This window comes from Cetorhinus maximus, chromosome 15, assembly GCF_964194155.1.
Source record: "Cetorhinus maximus chromosome 15, sCetMax3.hap1.1, whole genome shotgun sequence".
NCBI lineage: Eukaryota > Metazoa > Chordata > Chondrichthyes > Lamniformes > Cetorhinidae > Cetorhinus > Cetorhinus maximus.
The window spans coordinates 14,246,920-14,265,096 of record NC_135893.1 but is presented as its reverse complement, the minus strand read 5'-3'; the positions used below and the strand labels follow the sequence as shown (position 1 = coordinate 14,265,096).

At 41.2% G+C, this 18,177-nt stretch overlaps 1 protein-coding gene across 1 annotated transcript; it reads right to left on the bottom strand.

Moving 5' to 3' along the window:
- Positions 1 to 1,905: 1,905 nt before the first annotated feature.
- tprg1l (tumor protein p63 regulated 1-like) lies at positions 1,906 to 13,933 on the bottom strand. The gene is made up of 5 exons (XM_078557910.1): positions 13,626 to 13,933; positions 10,154 to 10,245; positions 7,957 to 8,133; positions 6,228 to 6,381; positions 1,906 to 5,558 (listed from the first exon to the last, which is right to left on the bottom strand). The coding sequence occupies exons 1-5, from the start codon at positions 13,878 to 13,880 to the stop codon at positions 5,364 to 5,366; spliced, it is 873 nt and encodes a 290-aa protein (XP_078414036.1). The 5' UTR covers positions 13,881 to 13,933; the 3' UTR covers positions 1,906 to 5,363.
- Between the last annotated feature and the right edge of the window lie 4,244 nt (positions 13,934 to 18,177).

The following is an 18,177-nucleotide window of genomic DNA, read 5'->3' as shown; positions in this document are numbered from 1 at the left end:
TCAACCTCAAGGCTGAAAGCAAAGACCAGAGTCTCATGCATGACCATAACAGACCTCCAGTATACAGATGACATATCCTGGCGCGTGCATGCACACATGACCTATGCACTACCCTCAACCTGTTCAAAGAAACTTATCAAGCCCTAGGGCTACATCTGAATGCCAGTAAGACAAAGGTTGTCCTCCAGCCAAAACCTGGGCTCACAACAAATTCCCCACATCACAGCTGTAGGTCGCCTCCTGGAGACAGCAGAAAGTCAACTGTCTAGGTATCCACATGTTCCAGTTAACAACCATTGACATGGCCATTCTGCACAGGATCCAGTGTGCCAGTTCCTCCTTTGGGAAGCTGCTCAGACAAATCATCTTTAATCATCACCTGCAGATGGACACAGAAGTTGCAGTATACAATGCAATTGTCCTCTTGACTCAAAGCTGGATGATGTATCACTGACACCTGAGAGAGCTCAAGACATACCATCGTATGGAAGATCCTACATGTTATCCGGATGGATCACTATGAAAATGGCATCCTCTAGTAAGATGTCCTGAGTATAGAAATGACCATTCTTACTCGGCAACTGTACTGGACGGGCCACTGCAGAACGCTGAACACACCTTCCAAAGTGTGTGCTCCCTACTCCCAGCTGGTGATTGATCAAAGATCACAGGGTGGCCAACAGAAACATTTCAAAGATGCCATGAAAGCTTACTTGAAGAATATTGGCTTTGACCTCAATAGCTGGGAAGAGCATGCACTACACCACCCACAATGGCAAGCATTGCTTCAAAGCGTAGCTGATTTTGAAGCAGGGCTGATGACGTAGTACAAAGACACAAGGGCAAGAAGAAAGCTCAAGAAGGTGCATATCTCCTCATCACCCACAGACTGACTGCTGATGTGAGATGTGAATTTTTAAAAACTGTTTCTCCCTTAGCCTTTTACTTCCCCACCTTTACATTGCACTGACCTCACCTATCTCTTACAGCCTTTCTCACCTCTCTCTCACTTTATTCTAGGACTCTGTGGCAAGCGTCCTCCTCACTCTGGTGGACTGCCATGAGGTTAGTTGTGTTGAGCACAAAATGTTATAAACTCAAGGGTTTGCATCAAATATTAATTGTTTCCTGTTTAATTTTCCATCTTTGATTAGAAATTATAATTGAGCTTATTAAATAGGAAAGTCATATTGGGTGAATAGCTGGAAGCAAGATGAAGAAAAACTGTCTGCAGTAGACTGGGTCACCTGTCCCCATCAATGACAGCTGACCTATAACCCTCAGCTCAATCGGAAATCATTGAAAGAACCTGATCTGAATGCACCGTCGTAATTATGGATTTGTTTTGGGTGTTGGATTACAAGTCTGAACAAGTTTCACGAACATTTGTACAGGTTAATGGCCAATTCCAAAGTATGGTTTTAATCACCCAACCTTAAAGACATGGATGGATTAGAAAAGGTTCAAAGAGTGGATTAGAATGTTCTGTACCTCAAGGCTACATTATGAAAAGATGAAATAGTTCTTCAAAACAATGAAAGGTATAGATAAAGTTGAATTAAATAATCCTGGGCAATGAGAATAGGAGAGAACACAAGTAGAAAATTCATGAGCTTTGAATAGGGTTGGAGCTAAAATTTCTCCATAGACCAGTGGACTGGGGTGGGGGAGAAGGAAGAAAGAGTTCTAGAAAAGGGAATTGAGTTGAGATCAATTAGTACTTAAAAAAGGATCAACAGCTGTCAAAGAATGGAAGGTTATAGAGATATTTAATCTCCACCCATGGGCCATTGGAAATGAAATGTGATCCTGACCACAAGGGGATTAGTAAACTTTGGGTTTCCTGGCTTCTTAAATTTGATTCTCACATGCCACTAAGTCTTGGAAAATGACTACACACAATAATTTTGCATATTTAATGATCAGTTTTATTAGCAATTGTGATGGCTTTAAATAAAACACAAAAATGCTTACAAAAGACTGGATTATAGTTATCACTATACTTTAACACAGTCTAAGCATCTTTTGCCAATTATTCCCAGTTTCTGGATTTAATGAGCACGCTTCATTAATCTCTCATTTTTAAATTGACTGATGTCATTGTACATAGCTGAGTATTCAACTATTGACACCAGAGCTACCTGTGAACGTGTTTGCAAGTATGTCAAGACTCTCTAAAATGTGTTGAATTCTTATTGTGATGTAGCCTGCCCGCACGTGTCTCCACCCCCTCCCCTCACAGCAGTGGACTTTACTCCCTTGCTGCTTACTTAAATTATTACTGAGGGAGCAGAGTTTCAGTAAAGGTAAGGTTAAGAAAAAGCACAAATTTTCATTTCTGACTCACTCCTTAGTCTTTAAATGAGTTACTTTTTACAGAACATACGGAGGAAGAGGGGAATTATTTAGAGAATAAAACACTGTTAGGAGCTACTAGGAACATAGGAGCAGGAGTAGGCCATTCGGCCCCTGAAGCCTGCTCTGCCATTTAATCATGGCTGATCTTCTACCTCAGTGCCATCTTCCTGTACTATTCCCGTATCCCTTGATGTCACTGGTCACAAATCTATCGATCTCTGCTTTGAACATACTAATGACTGAGCCTCCACAGCCCTCTTGGGTAGAGAATTCCAAAGATTCACCACCCTCTGAAGAAATTCCTCCTCATCTTGGTCCTAAAGCAGATACATTTAATTGCTTAATTGAACTTGTGAAGGTTGGATTGATTTGGTCAGATAGGGCCAATGAGTGACTGTGGCAGATACAAAGGGGCACTGAATACTTGCACCAGTGTGACACTATTTGCTGTTTTAAATGTTTGAAAGATTTTGTTGCTTTGCTAGTCAGTCTGAAGGGGTGTAAGTTTGTTTAATAGTGATTGCCTGCAACTGCATGGCTTGCTGGACCACTTTAGAGTAAATTAAACATCAACCATATAGTCTAGGACAGGGCTTCTCCAACTGTGGGTCCTGAGATTTTGGGGTCGTGAGCTCCAAGGCAGCAATGGCTGCTACGGAACTTGGACTGAGTGCTAACAGCTGCAAGGCCTCTTCAAATCCCAGCATTTCTTTTTCCACTGGAGGGCATGGCCTAGCTGACTTTTCTTTGAGGCCTGTTTACTGCTCCTAGAAGCTAGTGAAAAGGTAGGTGATTTAACACACTCTGCAGTCATAGCAATTTTGAAGCCTCAAAACGGGGTCACAGTGGGAAAAGGTTTGGGAAACACTGGGAGCAGAGGCCAGATTGGGTAAGGCGGTCAGGCTTCCCTGAAGGGTGGTAGTGAACCTCATGGGTTTTTTTAAACAGCAGCTTTTGTGGTCACATTATTACTGTGCCACTCAACCACTTAATTTCATAACTTCTTGTGGTCGAATTGGATCTTCTGGTGTCATAAGTTGCTAGTCCAGTACCATAATCACTACACCACTGTACCCCTATTTATCACTATTGCTCAGTATTTAGAATGAGAGAAAACTCTAGCCCTTGTATGATAATCAGGGTACTACTAACAACTGTAACACCCTGTTATGTAATGGAAATAGCTTCTTTATAATGAATTACACATTATTTCTGGATTACAACCGAGATACTGACACATCAACCATGTTTTGTTGTGGTTATTTTATCTTAGTGAGGCACCATTATAAATTAAAATTGCTCACAAATAACAATAAGTGACTCCAGTACTGTTATACCTTGTGTTCAGCAGGTGATTATAACTGTCTGAATTATATTTCAAATCTCAAAAGGATGGAATATTCAGAACCCAAGATTTCTGAAAATTTGTAACAAGATACTCACACTTGAAAGGGTTTTCAGTATTTGCACAAGACTTATTAAAATAGTACTTCAATCTGCCAATTTGAATATACATAACAGATCAAAGCAGAGGTTTTCAATTATAGAAACAAATATGACTACTTAAAGGCACACCTGAGCTAATCAATACTGGGGCCTGTTAAACTAGGCTAGACATTTAAATTGAGCTTTCAGCCATTTACAATGGCAGCCATATTTGGTTACAGTTTTAACTGCTTGTTTTTTTCACAATTAATTTTCTGCTGTTCCCAATTCAGAGAAAAAAAAACTGTTTTAAGAATGGAAAACTGTGTAAAACAATGTATTCTTTTAAAATGTCAAAGCCTAATTGCTGCTAAATAAACACAGAGGTCAATAAAGAGGCTGCAATCATTCTGCCTCTGGTGTTTTGTATTCCATCGTTTGCTTTTTTGATGTGACACTTGAGGAAATGCATTTCAGTAAGATATATAGAGATGGAAAGTATTCAGTCATCTGTGTTTGATTTTATGTCTAATAAAAGTGCTGCCTCAGAACCAATCTGGAAACTCTTATTCAACAGAAGGCACTGGGAAAATGATCGAGAGGTCAAACCACTGTAGATTGGGGGTGTGCTGGTTGTATTGCAACATTCTAGCTTAGAGATACATGGCTGTTGTTTTTAGGCTGACAATGCTGCTTACAACCTATGCTGGTTTTCTTTATAGCATCGCAACAATTCTCATTCAACAAGTGTGAAATCATCTGCAACTCTGAACATTACTGATCTTAACCGCCCCATCCACAAACGTGCTGTCGTAGCACAGCACCTGGCCATCATTTCAGACCCATGACAAAACTGGAGTAGTGCAGCTTCAGTAATTGCATTCCCTTGGAAACACTGACAATCAGTTCTTTATCTGTTTTATAGCTGCTGCATAGTGAACTGTGACTGTTCAAACTTCCCTCATTATGACAACTATCAGAAAAGATATTCCCACGATCTAGATTGTATCTGAATCCTGACATCCACCTTCTCTCAGAGAGAGAATCTATTATTGGTCTATATTTGAAGGTGAAAGGGTAATGTAACTCACTACATTATGCACTTTCTCTTCATAAAAGCACAGACTTTCATTTCCCTCAGGCTCCTAGTGGACATAATAGCATTCCACCCCTCCAACATGTCCTGTTTCCATTAGGTTTCAAAAGCACAAATGCTTAAGTACAGTAAGCAGATCATCAAAAACGATAACAGACCCACAATACAAGCAGGGCACACTGCTCATCATTTTCCAGATTGCAATGCTATATTTTCCTGTGAATAATATGCAATAATTCTGAAGCAATTTGTTTTTAAAAATGACACTGTACCACATGCTGCAGTATATATAATGTGCTCTCAGGATAGAATACAAACTGGCCTGATGTATCCAACTCCTTTACAATATGCATCCAAAACTGCCCAGTTCCTGACTGAAGGTTGGATTAATAGAAATTGAAAAGGTGCAGAAGAGGCAATGTAAAATACCATATAGGTGGAAGATCCTACCAACTGGGCACAGCAAAGCTTAAAACCCTTTGGTTTAAAATCCAATTGTCCCCCTTGACATCGAATAGCCCAGTTTGGCTTCATTGTTAATGAAGGACATTAGACCAATATAGGTCTGGATGAGAAGGGGTCGCTCCAGGATCAGCACTCCATTAGCCCGGCCTGGCAGTGGTGCCTCTTTGTGAGCCTTCTTCACAGCTTGGATTAATTGGGTCTTAAAATTCTCGAGCTGGAATTTAATAAAGAGAGTGTCACAGTATTGGAAAACCAACAAAAGTCAACTTGTTTCAAAACTGGTCACTGACTAGATAGTGTGCATTGGAAATTAAAAGCAATTTGGCAACTTATTAAAATTCAACAACTGGAGCTTGTGAACTAAAGATTTATCTTGTGCTAGAAGAGGAAGTACCCCTATGATTACTCTTACAATTACATAATGACACACTATACACTAATTAAGCCAAAGACAACTCTACAGTGCACATACAGGTGTTCTATGATCAATGTACAATTTTGTTCAATCTGATCCCACTTGGATTCGTTTGGTTGTGAAGCAGATAGCATTGGCAAGAGGAAGCCAATGCATTTAAGGGAAAGCCAGATAAGCACAAGAGGGTGAAAGGACCAGAAGGATATACTGATAGGGTTAGGTGAAGAGGGGTGGAGGAGCCTCATGTGAAGTATATTTACCAACATGGACCAGTTGGGCCAAAAGACTTATTGTAATGCTTCTCTATGAAATTCTATTAAGCTCTGATTAGTTAGTCAGCTAAGCTTAGAAACTAGCTTGTAGGACCTTAATGCCAATTTACAATCCATACTGTGTGCCAAGTGTAGAAAGTAACACTGTGCGGCAGAAGAAGCCATGAAACATCAAATCACTTGGCTTATTTATTACCTGACAGAGGGATGCAATCTTCTCATCTGCATTTGCCATGGGGTGTTCAGTGAAGGTGGCATATGGCATGTCAGTGGACCATGGATTCCAGCGGTTAATAAAGGAAGGTCTATCCCGCTTGTCCCATTGAACGCGAATCCCATGTCCCTCTCTCCTGTGGAAACAAACAAGGCAAATGACGCCACCACTTAAAGCAGTACAATACGCCTCTTGGAAGCAATGTTTATGGCTTAATACAAAAGAGTAAAAATAGGCTTATATTCAACAACAAAAGGGGTTGAATGGTTCAGACACTGCTAAACATGCCAGTGGGTACAGGCAGAAAAATACCAGAAATAAACAGTGTGAGAAAGACACAGCAAGTCAGCGGGCATCTACAAATAGGAAAGAGGTTAACTTTCCAAATTCTGTCCTTTCCTCGGAATTAGCTAATTTCACATTTGAAAAGTAAATCAGTCTTTTATTACAGGCAGTAATGGACTATATCATATTTGATCTCAAGAAGTGGGTACAGTTGGCAAGGCTGCATATTTATTGCCCATATCAGAGGTGGAGTTTGGGGACTTGGATCAGGCAATCAAATATAACCCAGTTGCCATTAAGGGTCAACCACATGGTGTGGAACTGGAGTCATATGTTAAAGAAAGACTTGCATTTATACAGACCATCAAATATGTCTCAGTGCTTTACAGCCAATGACGTACTTTTGAAATGCAGTCACTGTTGTAGGAAACGTAGCCCATTAGTACACAGCAAGCTTCTACAATCAGCAATATGTGATAATAACCAGATAATCTGTTTTTAACAATGGTGGTTGAGGAATAAATATTGGCTAGGGCACCAGGGATAACTCCCCTGCTCTTCTACAAAATAATATCTTGGGATCTTTTAGATCCATCTGAGGGGACAGATGGAGCCTTGGTTTAATGTCCCATCAAAAAGACGGTGCAGCACTCCCTCAGTACTGCACCAGAGCATCAGCCTTGATTTTGTGCTCAAGTCCCAGAGTGGGACTTGAACCCAGGTTGTGATTCAAAGTTGTATCAATGAGCCATGGCTGTTGTTGATAGGTGGCAAACTCTAGTTGATTTTATAACTATCTGGTAGCTTTTATGGTTAATTTGCCAATTGACAAATTACCAGACTTATTGAGTGAGGCATTGTGGAATTTGAACTCATCTCTCTAGGTTGCTGATCCAGTTCCATCATCAATAAACTACCGCGCACATTCTTTGGACTTCTTGTGCACTTCAAGCATTTTTTGATTTTATTAAAGATATACAGGTTTTTTTTGCGTTGATGATGGGGTCCTGATGCTCCAGGACTCTGAAATACGTAGCAAATTTATGTACAAACTTTTGTGTACAATTTACAGCATTGAAACAGGCCATTCTGCCCAATAAGCCTCCTCCCACCCTATTTCATCTCAACCTATCAGCGTATCCTTCTATTCCTTTCTTCCTCATCTACTTACCAAGGTTCTGCTTAAATTCACCTATGCTATTTGCCTTAACCACTCCACATGGTAGCTAGTTCCACATGCTCACCACTCTCCAGAAAAAGATGCTTCTCCTGCATTCCTTATTGGATTTTTTAGTGACTATTTTTTAATTATGGCCTCCAGCTTTATTAGAGCTTTCACTATATTAGTCCAGAATCTGGTGTGGGACTCACCACAGGATTCATTCAAAAACACTGGATAAGACAAAGATTTCACTACAGTACTCACTTATTCAGAGACTTTGGAGGAAACAGAAACTCTCCAATTGAAATGGTATCCACTGCGTTGAGTGAAATTCGAATAACCTGTCGGCAGATGAGGTTGATGAAGTCATATTTACAGAGGAGCAGGGATCGCTCAGTGATCAGTACCAGACGTTCCTTCTCATTGTTCCAATGGTCAATTCTGCAACACAATGGAAAAAATTCATGTTTAAAAAAATGTACAAATAAATGATCCAAAATATTTTTCACACCATAGAAATCAGTTCGTTCTTTCCTCTTTTGAAGACACCAAGTCCTGTTGGAACATAGCTTCCCCCTAGCACCTCACCAATACTAAGTATAAGTGTAGAAACTGAGCATTGGCAGGATTTGTGACTGTGGAGGGCATCGCAATGGAACCAGACCCCGTCTGTGCCTGATGTGTACACATCATTATATGCAGCCATGTGTATGCACACTTATCCAAGCTATGCTACCATGCCAGTGGATTAGGCTGGCTAATATCTTATGACTATAAACTAGTGAGAAGCCACACAACAAAATGATGGAGGTGGTATTTTATCTGTTTCAGCACAGTATTGTTTCTTGTTCATTCATAATTAACAAACAAAACTTTATTAAGTGCAACACCACCAACATCTTATACACCTTTAATGTAATATAACATCCCAAGGATCTTTACAGGAGCCTTATCAAACAAAATATGACATCAAGCTACATTAGGGGATATTAGTGCAGATGACCAAGAGCTTCGTCAAAGGAGCATCTTAAAAGGGGAAAGAAAGGTAGAGAGGTTGCAAACAGTCTGATTCAGCTTCAGACAGTTGCCAAAGAGAGGGATGGAGGGGATGGCTAGGGAACAGAGTTTGTGGCAAGGATTTAAGGCAACCACCATGTGCTGATTCACAAACACGCTGAAACTGACAAGTGTGGGGTAATAAATGCTGACCTTGCCAGCAATGCCTACACATTAATAATGTTTTTTTAAAATCAGCAACGTCCCACAAATAGCAATAAGGTGAACCAGTTAACCTGGGTTTTCCTGGGAGTTCCAGCTGAAATCTGAACCTTAGGAAAAACCCTCTGATCAAATATTATCAGGGATTTTACATCATCCTGAAACACTGGAACAGACAGGCAGGGCCTTGGGTCATCGTTTATATAAAGTTATAGTTAGGCCTCATCTGGAGTACTGTGTCCAGTTCTGGGTGCCATGCTTGAGGAAGGATGCAAAGGCATTGGAGTGAGTACAGAGGAGATTCACAAGAATGATTCCAGGGATAAAGAACTGTAGCTATGAGGATAGATTGGAGAGGTTGGGACTGTTTTCCTTGGAGAAAGAAGCCGGAGAGGAGACTTGATAGAGATATTCAAGATCCTGAGGGGTATGGACCAGGTAAATAGTGGGAAACAGTTCCCACTCAAGAGAGCATCAAGAACTATAGGGCATAGATTCAAAATAATTGGCAAAAGGAGTAATAGTGATGTGAGGAAAAATTTTTTCACCCAGAGTGTGGGTGGAGTCTGGAACGAACTTCCTGAGAGGGTGGTGGAGGCAGGCTGAAAAGAATGAATGTGCAAGGTTATGGGGATAAGGCAGGGGAGTGGGACTAGGTAGAATGCTCTTTCAGAGAGCCAGTGCAGACTTGATGGGCCAAATGGCCTCCTTCTACACTGTAAAGATTCTGTGATTCATCTTAACTGAGGAATGGCAATAATGTGGAGCTCACAACAGAGCTTTGCTTACTTGACAAGGCGTTCCTTCATCCACTGAACATGCTGACACCTGGCATTAAGTCACTGCGTTGCAACTCCTTGTGAAATCCACCAAAGCAACATTAGGTCTAACTGAATGAGCAAATATACAATGGTCATTGGATATCCCATTTTAATACTATGGAAATAAATCAAATTAGACAGTGTGTGTATATATTTGAAAATAGTGCTGATGTTTTTCCACTAGATGGTGCCACTTCACTTGCTGGATCCTGGGTCTCACTCTAAAACTCTGCAAGATACATCACGTAATAGCTTTTTCAACACTTTGACTCTTCAAATCTAATGTTAAGTTCCTGACAAACTAGAAGTGGAAGTTGGAATGAACTGTTTAATGTTACAATACTGGTAACAGTACTACCTAGCAACCATATACAGCAGTATACAATACCACTTGTGAAAAGGCCACAAGTCTCATCACTTACTCAGTTAGCAGCCACACACTCTGCACACCTCCATCCTCTGTTGGCATGGCGATGGATCGAATATCAGAAACAGCCCGTTCAATGGTCCCTGGCTAGGAGGAAGAATGATTATAGTGAAAAACTGTGCCAAGAAGAAATTTTAACAAGAGGTTAAATGTTGGTTTATAACACCACAATGTCAAGATCAGCCTACAACTATTCACTCAAAAACTTTTATCAAGGTCTTTACAACCTGTCCACCAGCAACTTCTGCTGGGCATGAAAAGGACAGCATCGAATCCCAGCCCAGTAGCCTGTGAATGAAGCCAATGAGACACAAGGAGCAAGCATATCAGCCAAGGGCCTGAGAAGAAGAGGTGACCATCAGTCTGTGTAATACACGAGTGCGGTTTGTGGGGCTGGTCTTATTCCACTTGCTTCAATTAGACTTCACCCAAACCTAACTGGTGATTTTGCTTTCTGCCTCCTTGTTAACTCATTGCTATGGTTCCATGGGTAACCACCCACAGATGCCATTCAATTTGTCTAAAATGAGTGCCAGCAAGCTAGCTGACTGGATGGGAAAGTTGTTGGATATCAAAGCCAAGGCCAATCCAGTCCCCAGTTAATGAAGTTGAAGTTTGCCATTTTTTTGCCCATTCCACCATTTTATCAATATAACTTTGCAGCTTTCTTTGATCCTCAGAATATTTACTATGTTTCCAATTTGAGCATCATCTGCAAATTTAGACACTCATCTCTCTGGCCCGACATGTAAATCATTGAAATCATCTGAACAGGAATATTCTGACATCTGAATCCTGCATGACATCATTACCCACTTCCAATCACTCTAAGGAACCACTTCTTAACTCCTGCTCATTTCCTCTCAGAGTAGTTTTTAAACCAATTTGCTACCATTCCACTAATTCAATACCCCTCAATCCGCTCTGATAGTCATTTCTGAGGTACCTTGACATAGGCTTTCTCAAAGCCGATCGGCATCATATTCACTACATTTCCCCCCATCCACTAGAACAGTCATTTCCTCAAGGAACTATCAGTTTATCAATGTATGTAGTTTGGTTCCATTCCTTTGCTTAACTTACATTCTGTGCAATTGAATGACAAATTCTCAGAGGCTTTTTATCTTAACGTCAGTGAAAACATCCAAAACTTAGGCCTCTTTCCAGCTTGGCAGTGAGGTGATCAAAGTCACCAAGACTTCTTCTATCAAGCCTGTGACATCCACCATCTAGTAGGACAAGGGCAGCAGCTGCGTGGGAACATTACTGCCTACAAGTTCCCCTCCAAGGCACACATCATTCTGACTTGGATATTTATTGACGTTCCTTCATCGGCACTGGATCAAAATTCTGGAGCTCCCTATCTAACAGCACCGTGGGAACACCTTCACCACACGAATTGCAGCAGTTCAAGGCACCACCACCTCCTCAAGGACAACGAAGGATGAGCAATAAATGCTGGTCTTACCAACAACAGCCATATCCAGTGAATGAATAAATTAAAAAATAACACTGATTTACGATTAAAATCAAATTTAAACTCATCTTTTATTGTAATATAGCATTTTCACCACTGCTTTCATGACTGCAGTTTTCTTGCAGGGTTGAATTATGAGAACAGGTTACATAAACTTGGCTTGCATTCCCTTGAGTGCAGAAGAGCAAGGGATGATCATGCTGTTTAAAAATATCTAACAGATCCAACACGGTAGAAACAGAGAAACTATCTCCTCTGGTGTTATAATCAAAAATATGGGGATACATGCATAGAGCTAGGCCATTCAGAACACATTTTTTCACGAAAAAGATTAGTAGAAATCCAGAACTCTCTCCCCTAAAAGACTGAGACAACTGGAACTTTCATGAGTGAGACTGATAGATTTTTGATAGATAAGTCTATCAAGGGATATGGAGCAAAGGCAGGTAAATGGGAGTTGAGGTTCAGATCAACCACGATTTAACTAAATGACAGAGTAGGCCCAAGGGGTTCTTTAGAAAAGACAGGCTGGGTTTGCAGCCAACCGTCACAAACATGTTAGAGACCCCAAATTACCCATGGGTAGCTGGTGTGTATATTTTCTTAAAAGCCAGTATTCACATCCCCTAATCTTTTTGTTAGGCTGTGACTAAGAGTCACTATCTGAAATTAAATACTGTGGTTAGGAGAAAAGTGAGAAGGTGATCACACTGTGACAATCTCTTAAACACATCAATTAATAATTCAAAGAGCATTTAGCATCATCTTTCCTTTGAGTTATCACAACACTTTGCTCAATCCAACATCGATTCCTTGTCAGAAGCCTGGGCTACAATCTCTTTGTTTAAAAATTCTTCAGAGTAGCTGCCAGAACAGGAATAAAAAGACATAAAATAATAGGCCATCTTATTTCAAATCCACGGCTGGCAAACATTGAACAGGGCATCATAGATACTAGATGATAAAGAGTCTCTCCTGGACAATAAAGTGAGCAGCCCTTTCTCTGCCCAGAATTTGGGGTCTGGTTTACATTTTAGAAATTGTGTGTATTATCAGTGATAGATATAGATCAAGTAAAATTCTAGAAATATAAATTAGATAGATAAATTAAGATAGATTTGAATAAATATAATCAGATGTTTACAGATAAAGAAACACAGGTTTTGATGCTGACAGTAATTAGTTATTTAAATAGATTTAGAAGACTGCATGGTTATTAAGATGGTTGCAATGGGCTATGTTACTGGACTAGTAATCCAGAGTCCTGGGTTAATAATTCAGCGCAACTCCAAGTCCCATCAGTTTGAGAAATCAGTTTAAAAAGAATCTGGAAATAAAAAAACAGTAAAAGTGACCATGAAGTTGTCAGGTTGGCAAAACCCAAAAGGAAGAAAACTTTCCTTTACCCAATCTGACACTCCAGGCCCACACAAAAAAATGGTTGATCTCTGAAAGTAGCCAAACAAGCCCCTCGAGTTCTATTATGCCATGTGGAGACCCCCCACCATAACTTCCTTAGGAGCAACAACAATAGACAATAAATGCCAATTTTGCAGTGAGTAAAATAAAGATATAAACAAACATGTACCTTATGCGTACGTGTATAGATATAAATAGAATTAGACGTACGTAATGTTTCACAAGTATAAATATAGGTAAATCGATGTAGGCATGGAGATGTTGGTATTAAATAACGATGTAGGTATATATAATATACAAACAGTTAAAGCAAACACGTTTATGTAGTTTATTTATAACGCGATATATAATTTAAATCAAGGACTCGGACAGATCCAAATACAGATATAGATGAACAGGGGGAAACAAAGATTTAGATATGGAGCCATAAAAATGTTAATATGACTACGGCTGATCTATATAAATTTAGATGCAGCTATATATAAATATGCAAATACACAGCAACGTATACAAATGATTAGTTAGATATAAATACAGGCGGATCGGGATAGCGGCCGGCTCCACCCCTTACCCTGAACACGAAGTAATCCTTGATCTTGGCCTGCAGAGTGGGATCCTTCACACTGAACGGTGTCAGGGTCTCGGCCCCATGGGCTGCGGGAACTGCGCTCTCCGAACTGCTGACGGCGGCCGCCGCAGGCTGAGAGAGAGGCAGCTCAGTTCGTGCGGCGGCGGCGGCGGCTCCCCCCGGGAAGCCCGGGCCCGCGATGCCCTCGGTGGGGAGCACAGCCGCCTCCGGCTCCACCGAATCATCCATCTGCAGCATGGCCGTCTTAGCAGAGCGGGGACCCGGGAGAAGGAGGGAAGGAGGAGGAGCCTGGGAGACAACAGCTGGCCAGGGCCAGGCCTGGGGAGAGGGGGAGGGGCCTGACAACAGCGGCGGGGACGAGGCGGAGGCGGAGCCAGAGCCAGGGGGGGCGGGGCAGGGTGTCTGACAGGGGCGGGGGTAGGGGGTGGGGGCGGGGCAAGGTCAGGGGCGGGGCCTGTGGCGAGATCAGGACAATGAGGGCGGGGCCAGGAGTGGAGAGACTATACCGGGCAAAGCAAAGAGGGTTTGGGGGTGGGTTGCTAAGGGGATTGCGGCCTAGAGCTGGGGTTTGGGAAAGAGATGAGATGAGATCAGATCAGATTGATCGGTTTGGGACTGAGACAGAGCCTGGATATTAAGTTAGTGCCTGCACTATGGGACAGGGCAAGCTTGGGATTGTACTGAGATTGGAGAGGGCCTGGAGTGAGGGCAGGGATTGTAGAAGGTTTGGAGTGGGCACAGTGATTGAGAGAGATCAGGGTGAGGATTGATGGTAGGCCTGCGACCAAGACAGGGCTTGGGTACCAAGGGAGTGAGTGCTTGTACTGTGGGAGGGACTGGTGATTGGTGGTGGAACTTGGAAAAGAACAAGGTGGGGTGGGGTGCTAAATTAAAGTCAGAACAGTGCCATTGGATATGCTAAGGCAGGAGCTTGGGGATGGGATGGGATGGGGTGGGATTCATTTTCAGGATTCCAAAAAGCAAATCTGGGACAGAAAATGTCTATTTCTTTACACCACAGCTGAAAAAGATTGGGAGGAATTGAGATTGAGTCCACATTTGGACAGAATGGAATTGGTCTCCTGGGAGAATGAGATCAAATTGATCAAGGGTTTTTCCTTCATTCAAACCTATCTTCACAGGTTTAGTGCCAGCAACACAGCTGAGGCCAATCCTGTCCTTTACATGATGCCCACACAAATTTCACTTGAGCCACTCAGGAGTGGGAACCTATGACAATTTTACTTTCTAGACTGAAGGTGCTGAGGCTAACTGACATCCCCTGCTGCTGCTTCAGGTGAAATCAGGTAATTTGACACAGATGAGGATTGAATTTGGGATCTTGTAGATTTGAATGGCTGAGTGTTGTGCTGGGCAATGCAGTTATTCACTGAAGCCTCAAGGGTGCACTATTCTGACATTTTATGGGGAAGATATTCTGGCAGTGAAATCCTGGTGTAAATAATGTATTACTATCACCTCTACTCATTGATGCACATTGACTTCTGGTCCAGAAACATTTTGATTCTAAAATTCTCCTCATTGGTTTTAAATATCTCCATGGCCTCACTCCTCCATATTTCTGTAATCTTCCTTAACCTAACAACCCTCCGAGATCTCTGCAGTTCTGGCATCTTGCACACCCCTGATTTTCATCGCTGTACCATTAGTGGGACCTGGGCCTTCAGTTGCCAAAGCCCTAAACTCTGGAATTCCCTCCCTAAGCAATTGCACTTTTCTACCTCTGCTCTTATAGGATGCTCCTTAGAAACTACCTTTTTGACTAGGCTTTTTATTGCCTGCGCACATTTCCTTGTGTGGCTCAATGACAAATTTTGTATGATAACGCTCCCCTGAAACTTATTGAGATGCTTTACAATGTTAAAATGTTATGAAAATATAATAATTTTCATAATGTTATTGGGAATTACTGTAAAGTAGGAACAGTGGGGCCTGGATAGTGTGTGTGTGGGGGAGGGTTGAGGGGGGACTTAATTGAATTAAAAACAGTTGGTCTGAAGACTTTGATGTATCAGAAGAGAAGCTAGGTTTGAAATGCTAACTAAGTAAACATGGCTGAAGTTTTAGAATGTGAGGTGGAAAGGAAAATTTGCATTTTTAGATAAACCAGAGTAGATTGAATTTCAAAAGAGAGGATGAAATGTTACACTTAGCCAGAAGAAGCCAAACAGTGTGTTTATTTTTCCCAGGGCTTACTGATAAAATTGATACTATGAAAGATTTTTATTATTAGAAAGGTAAAGTCCAAAGAATATTGAAACAATAGAATTTGCATTCAAAGGGGAAAATATGTATAAAGGAGAGAAGGCTATGTGTAAGAAGAAGACATTCTAAGATCTAATAAGTGTGAAAAGCCTCCAGCCTCTATGTACCAAGCTGCTGCCTATTGGAACCTAAACTAAGATAATTCATTGTAAATATCCCTGTCCAGGGTATCGTGTGCTTTGCCTGGGTCTGTTAAAATCTATTTTGTTCTTACTGTTGCTTTAACAGGGGTGTAACTGGGAGTTAGATTAATTAGGGGACCTAGGAGTTATCAAAGTAATAATTTGTAGACCTATGTATGTGCTTAAAATTATTTCTTTTTTATTAATAAATGTTTAATTTAGTTTTGTAAAAAAGCTTCTAAGATTCAATGGACTTATTACTACTGAATTCAAGGCATGTATCTCAAAATTAAAATACAAATTGCAGAACAGCTGAGAGTTGTTTCAAGTTTCCCTCTGGGATTTGAGCAGCTTTGCATTTACCATCCGCTATGCCATAACATAAAGGTTCTGCATCGAGGCAATTGTAATTTATTGTAGCTAATGATCTCTGAATAACTAAGTGAGAACTTCCTTCGTTGCTGTCCCTCTGATGAATTGGCATCATGTGTATTCTTAGTGATTTGTATGTAATCTTGTGCTAGCTCACATGGTGTGCAACAGTGCTGAGGTAAGCAATCATTTTCTTAATTTTGCAACCTATCTTCACATCAAGTAAGGTACAGATGGTGCTCACAGTTCCACATATTAACCCACGGACCTCGCTCAGGTCAGGGTAACCAAAGGTCAGGCAGACCAAAAAGCTCCCTTGACCTGACTCAGCCAGCATTCTGAAGACACAGCTATCACTGATCAGTCAGAAAGCAGAGGTCCCCATGTATTATACAGAAAATGCTAGAAAAGCTCAGCAGGTCTGGCAGCATCTGTGGAGAGAGAAACAGAATTAATGCTTTGAATCCATATAACTCCTCTTCAGAGCTCTGGGCAGGGTCCTTGGGCAAGGTCAGTTGGAACATGATCTCCACAGGTATTAACCCCAGTAAGATAGCTCAGATCAAGATGACAGAGTTTCCTTTATTAATCTATTTAACAAACTTGGGTCAAGCAGAATTGACTGTAATTCTCTTAAATTATTGAATTATTACAAACTCACCCTTCTCTCTTGATGGTGTAGCCTCCTTGCAAGCATACAGTTTCATTCACACCAGTTATTTGTATTTCATCAAATTGCATTTCCTCCTATATCACCCTAGATCTAATTACCTGGGTCAGTGGCTGGTATCACAGCCAAATCCACTAATGTTCTCACCTTATGCCCACCTATGCCCATTTTCCACAAGATTCAAAGACAGCAGTCAGTAGGAGATGTAAGTGAGGTTTGTCCGCCCACAATTCTGGGCGGACAAAACGAATTGCAGGACCCCTACTGTTGCCCTTGGTAAGGACAGCAAACTCAGTGCAGAATCAACTATCGAGTTTGGTACCTTGCTGACCTCATATAGCTCAGTTTTGTTCTGGACAATTTGTTTTATTCTTTCATTTCTCTACAATTGATGCGGTCAAACATGGTCAGATAAATGTACTGTGTGTTCACCACACAATGAACATGCACATGCCACACACCTGGAGAATAGCCACCATTCCACTGCGTGCCTCGAGATTGAACACCATGATGTATATATACTTTCTATGCTAACGTTAGTATTGTTGGTAACATCAGTCACAGCTGTTTGTATGTGAATTAATCAGCAGTAGCTCAGTTGATAGCCCTCTTGCTCTAAGTCAGAAGGTTATGGGTTCAAGTCCCCACTCTACAGGCATCAGCACAAAACCTAACCTGACCATCTTTCACAATCATAGGATGCCCCAAAGCACTTTGCAGCAAATGAAGTATATTTTTTCTGAAGTGTAACCTCTGTAATATTGGAAAATCTGCAGCCAATTTACACACAGCAGGATCCCACAAGCAGCGATGTGATAATGACCTAGATTTAGTGATGTTGGTTGAGGGACAAATATTGACCAAGACACCAGGGAAATTTCACTTTTCTTCAAAGTAGTGGCACAGGATCTTTTCTTGAGAGGGCCGACGTCTCATCAGAAAGATTGCCTCTGACAGTGGAGAACCCCAGATCAAGAATTCAATATATGGTCAAGTCAAGGACAGTAACTCCTACCCCATTCCACCAAAAAGAATAACTTAAACAATAAGAAGTTAAGAATAAGAAGGGAAGTTCAGTGCAATG

Bases quoted from the DNA above. Each gene is read 5' to 3' on its own strand.
- tprg1l (XM_078557910.1), bottom strand. From the start codon at position 13,880: ATGCTGCAGATGGATGATTCGGTGGAGCCGGAGGCGGCTGTGCTCCCC. The intron at 10,246-13,625 runs GTAAGGGGTGGA...TCTTCCTCCTAG, and splicing joins AGGATTACTTCGTGTTCAGG to CCAGGGACCATTGAACGGGC. The intron at 8,134-10,153 runs GTAAGTGATGAG...ATTGTGTTGCAG, and splicing joins AGTGTGTGGCTGCTAACTGA to AATTGACCATTGGAACAATG.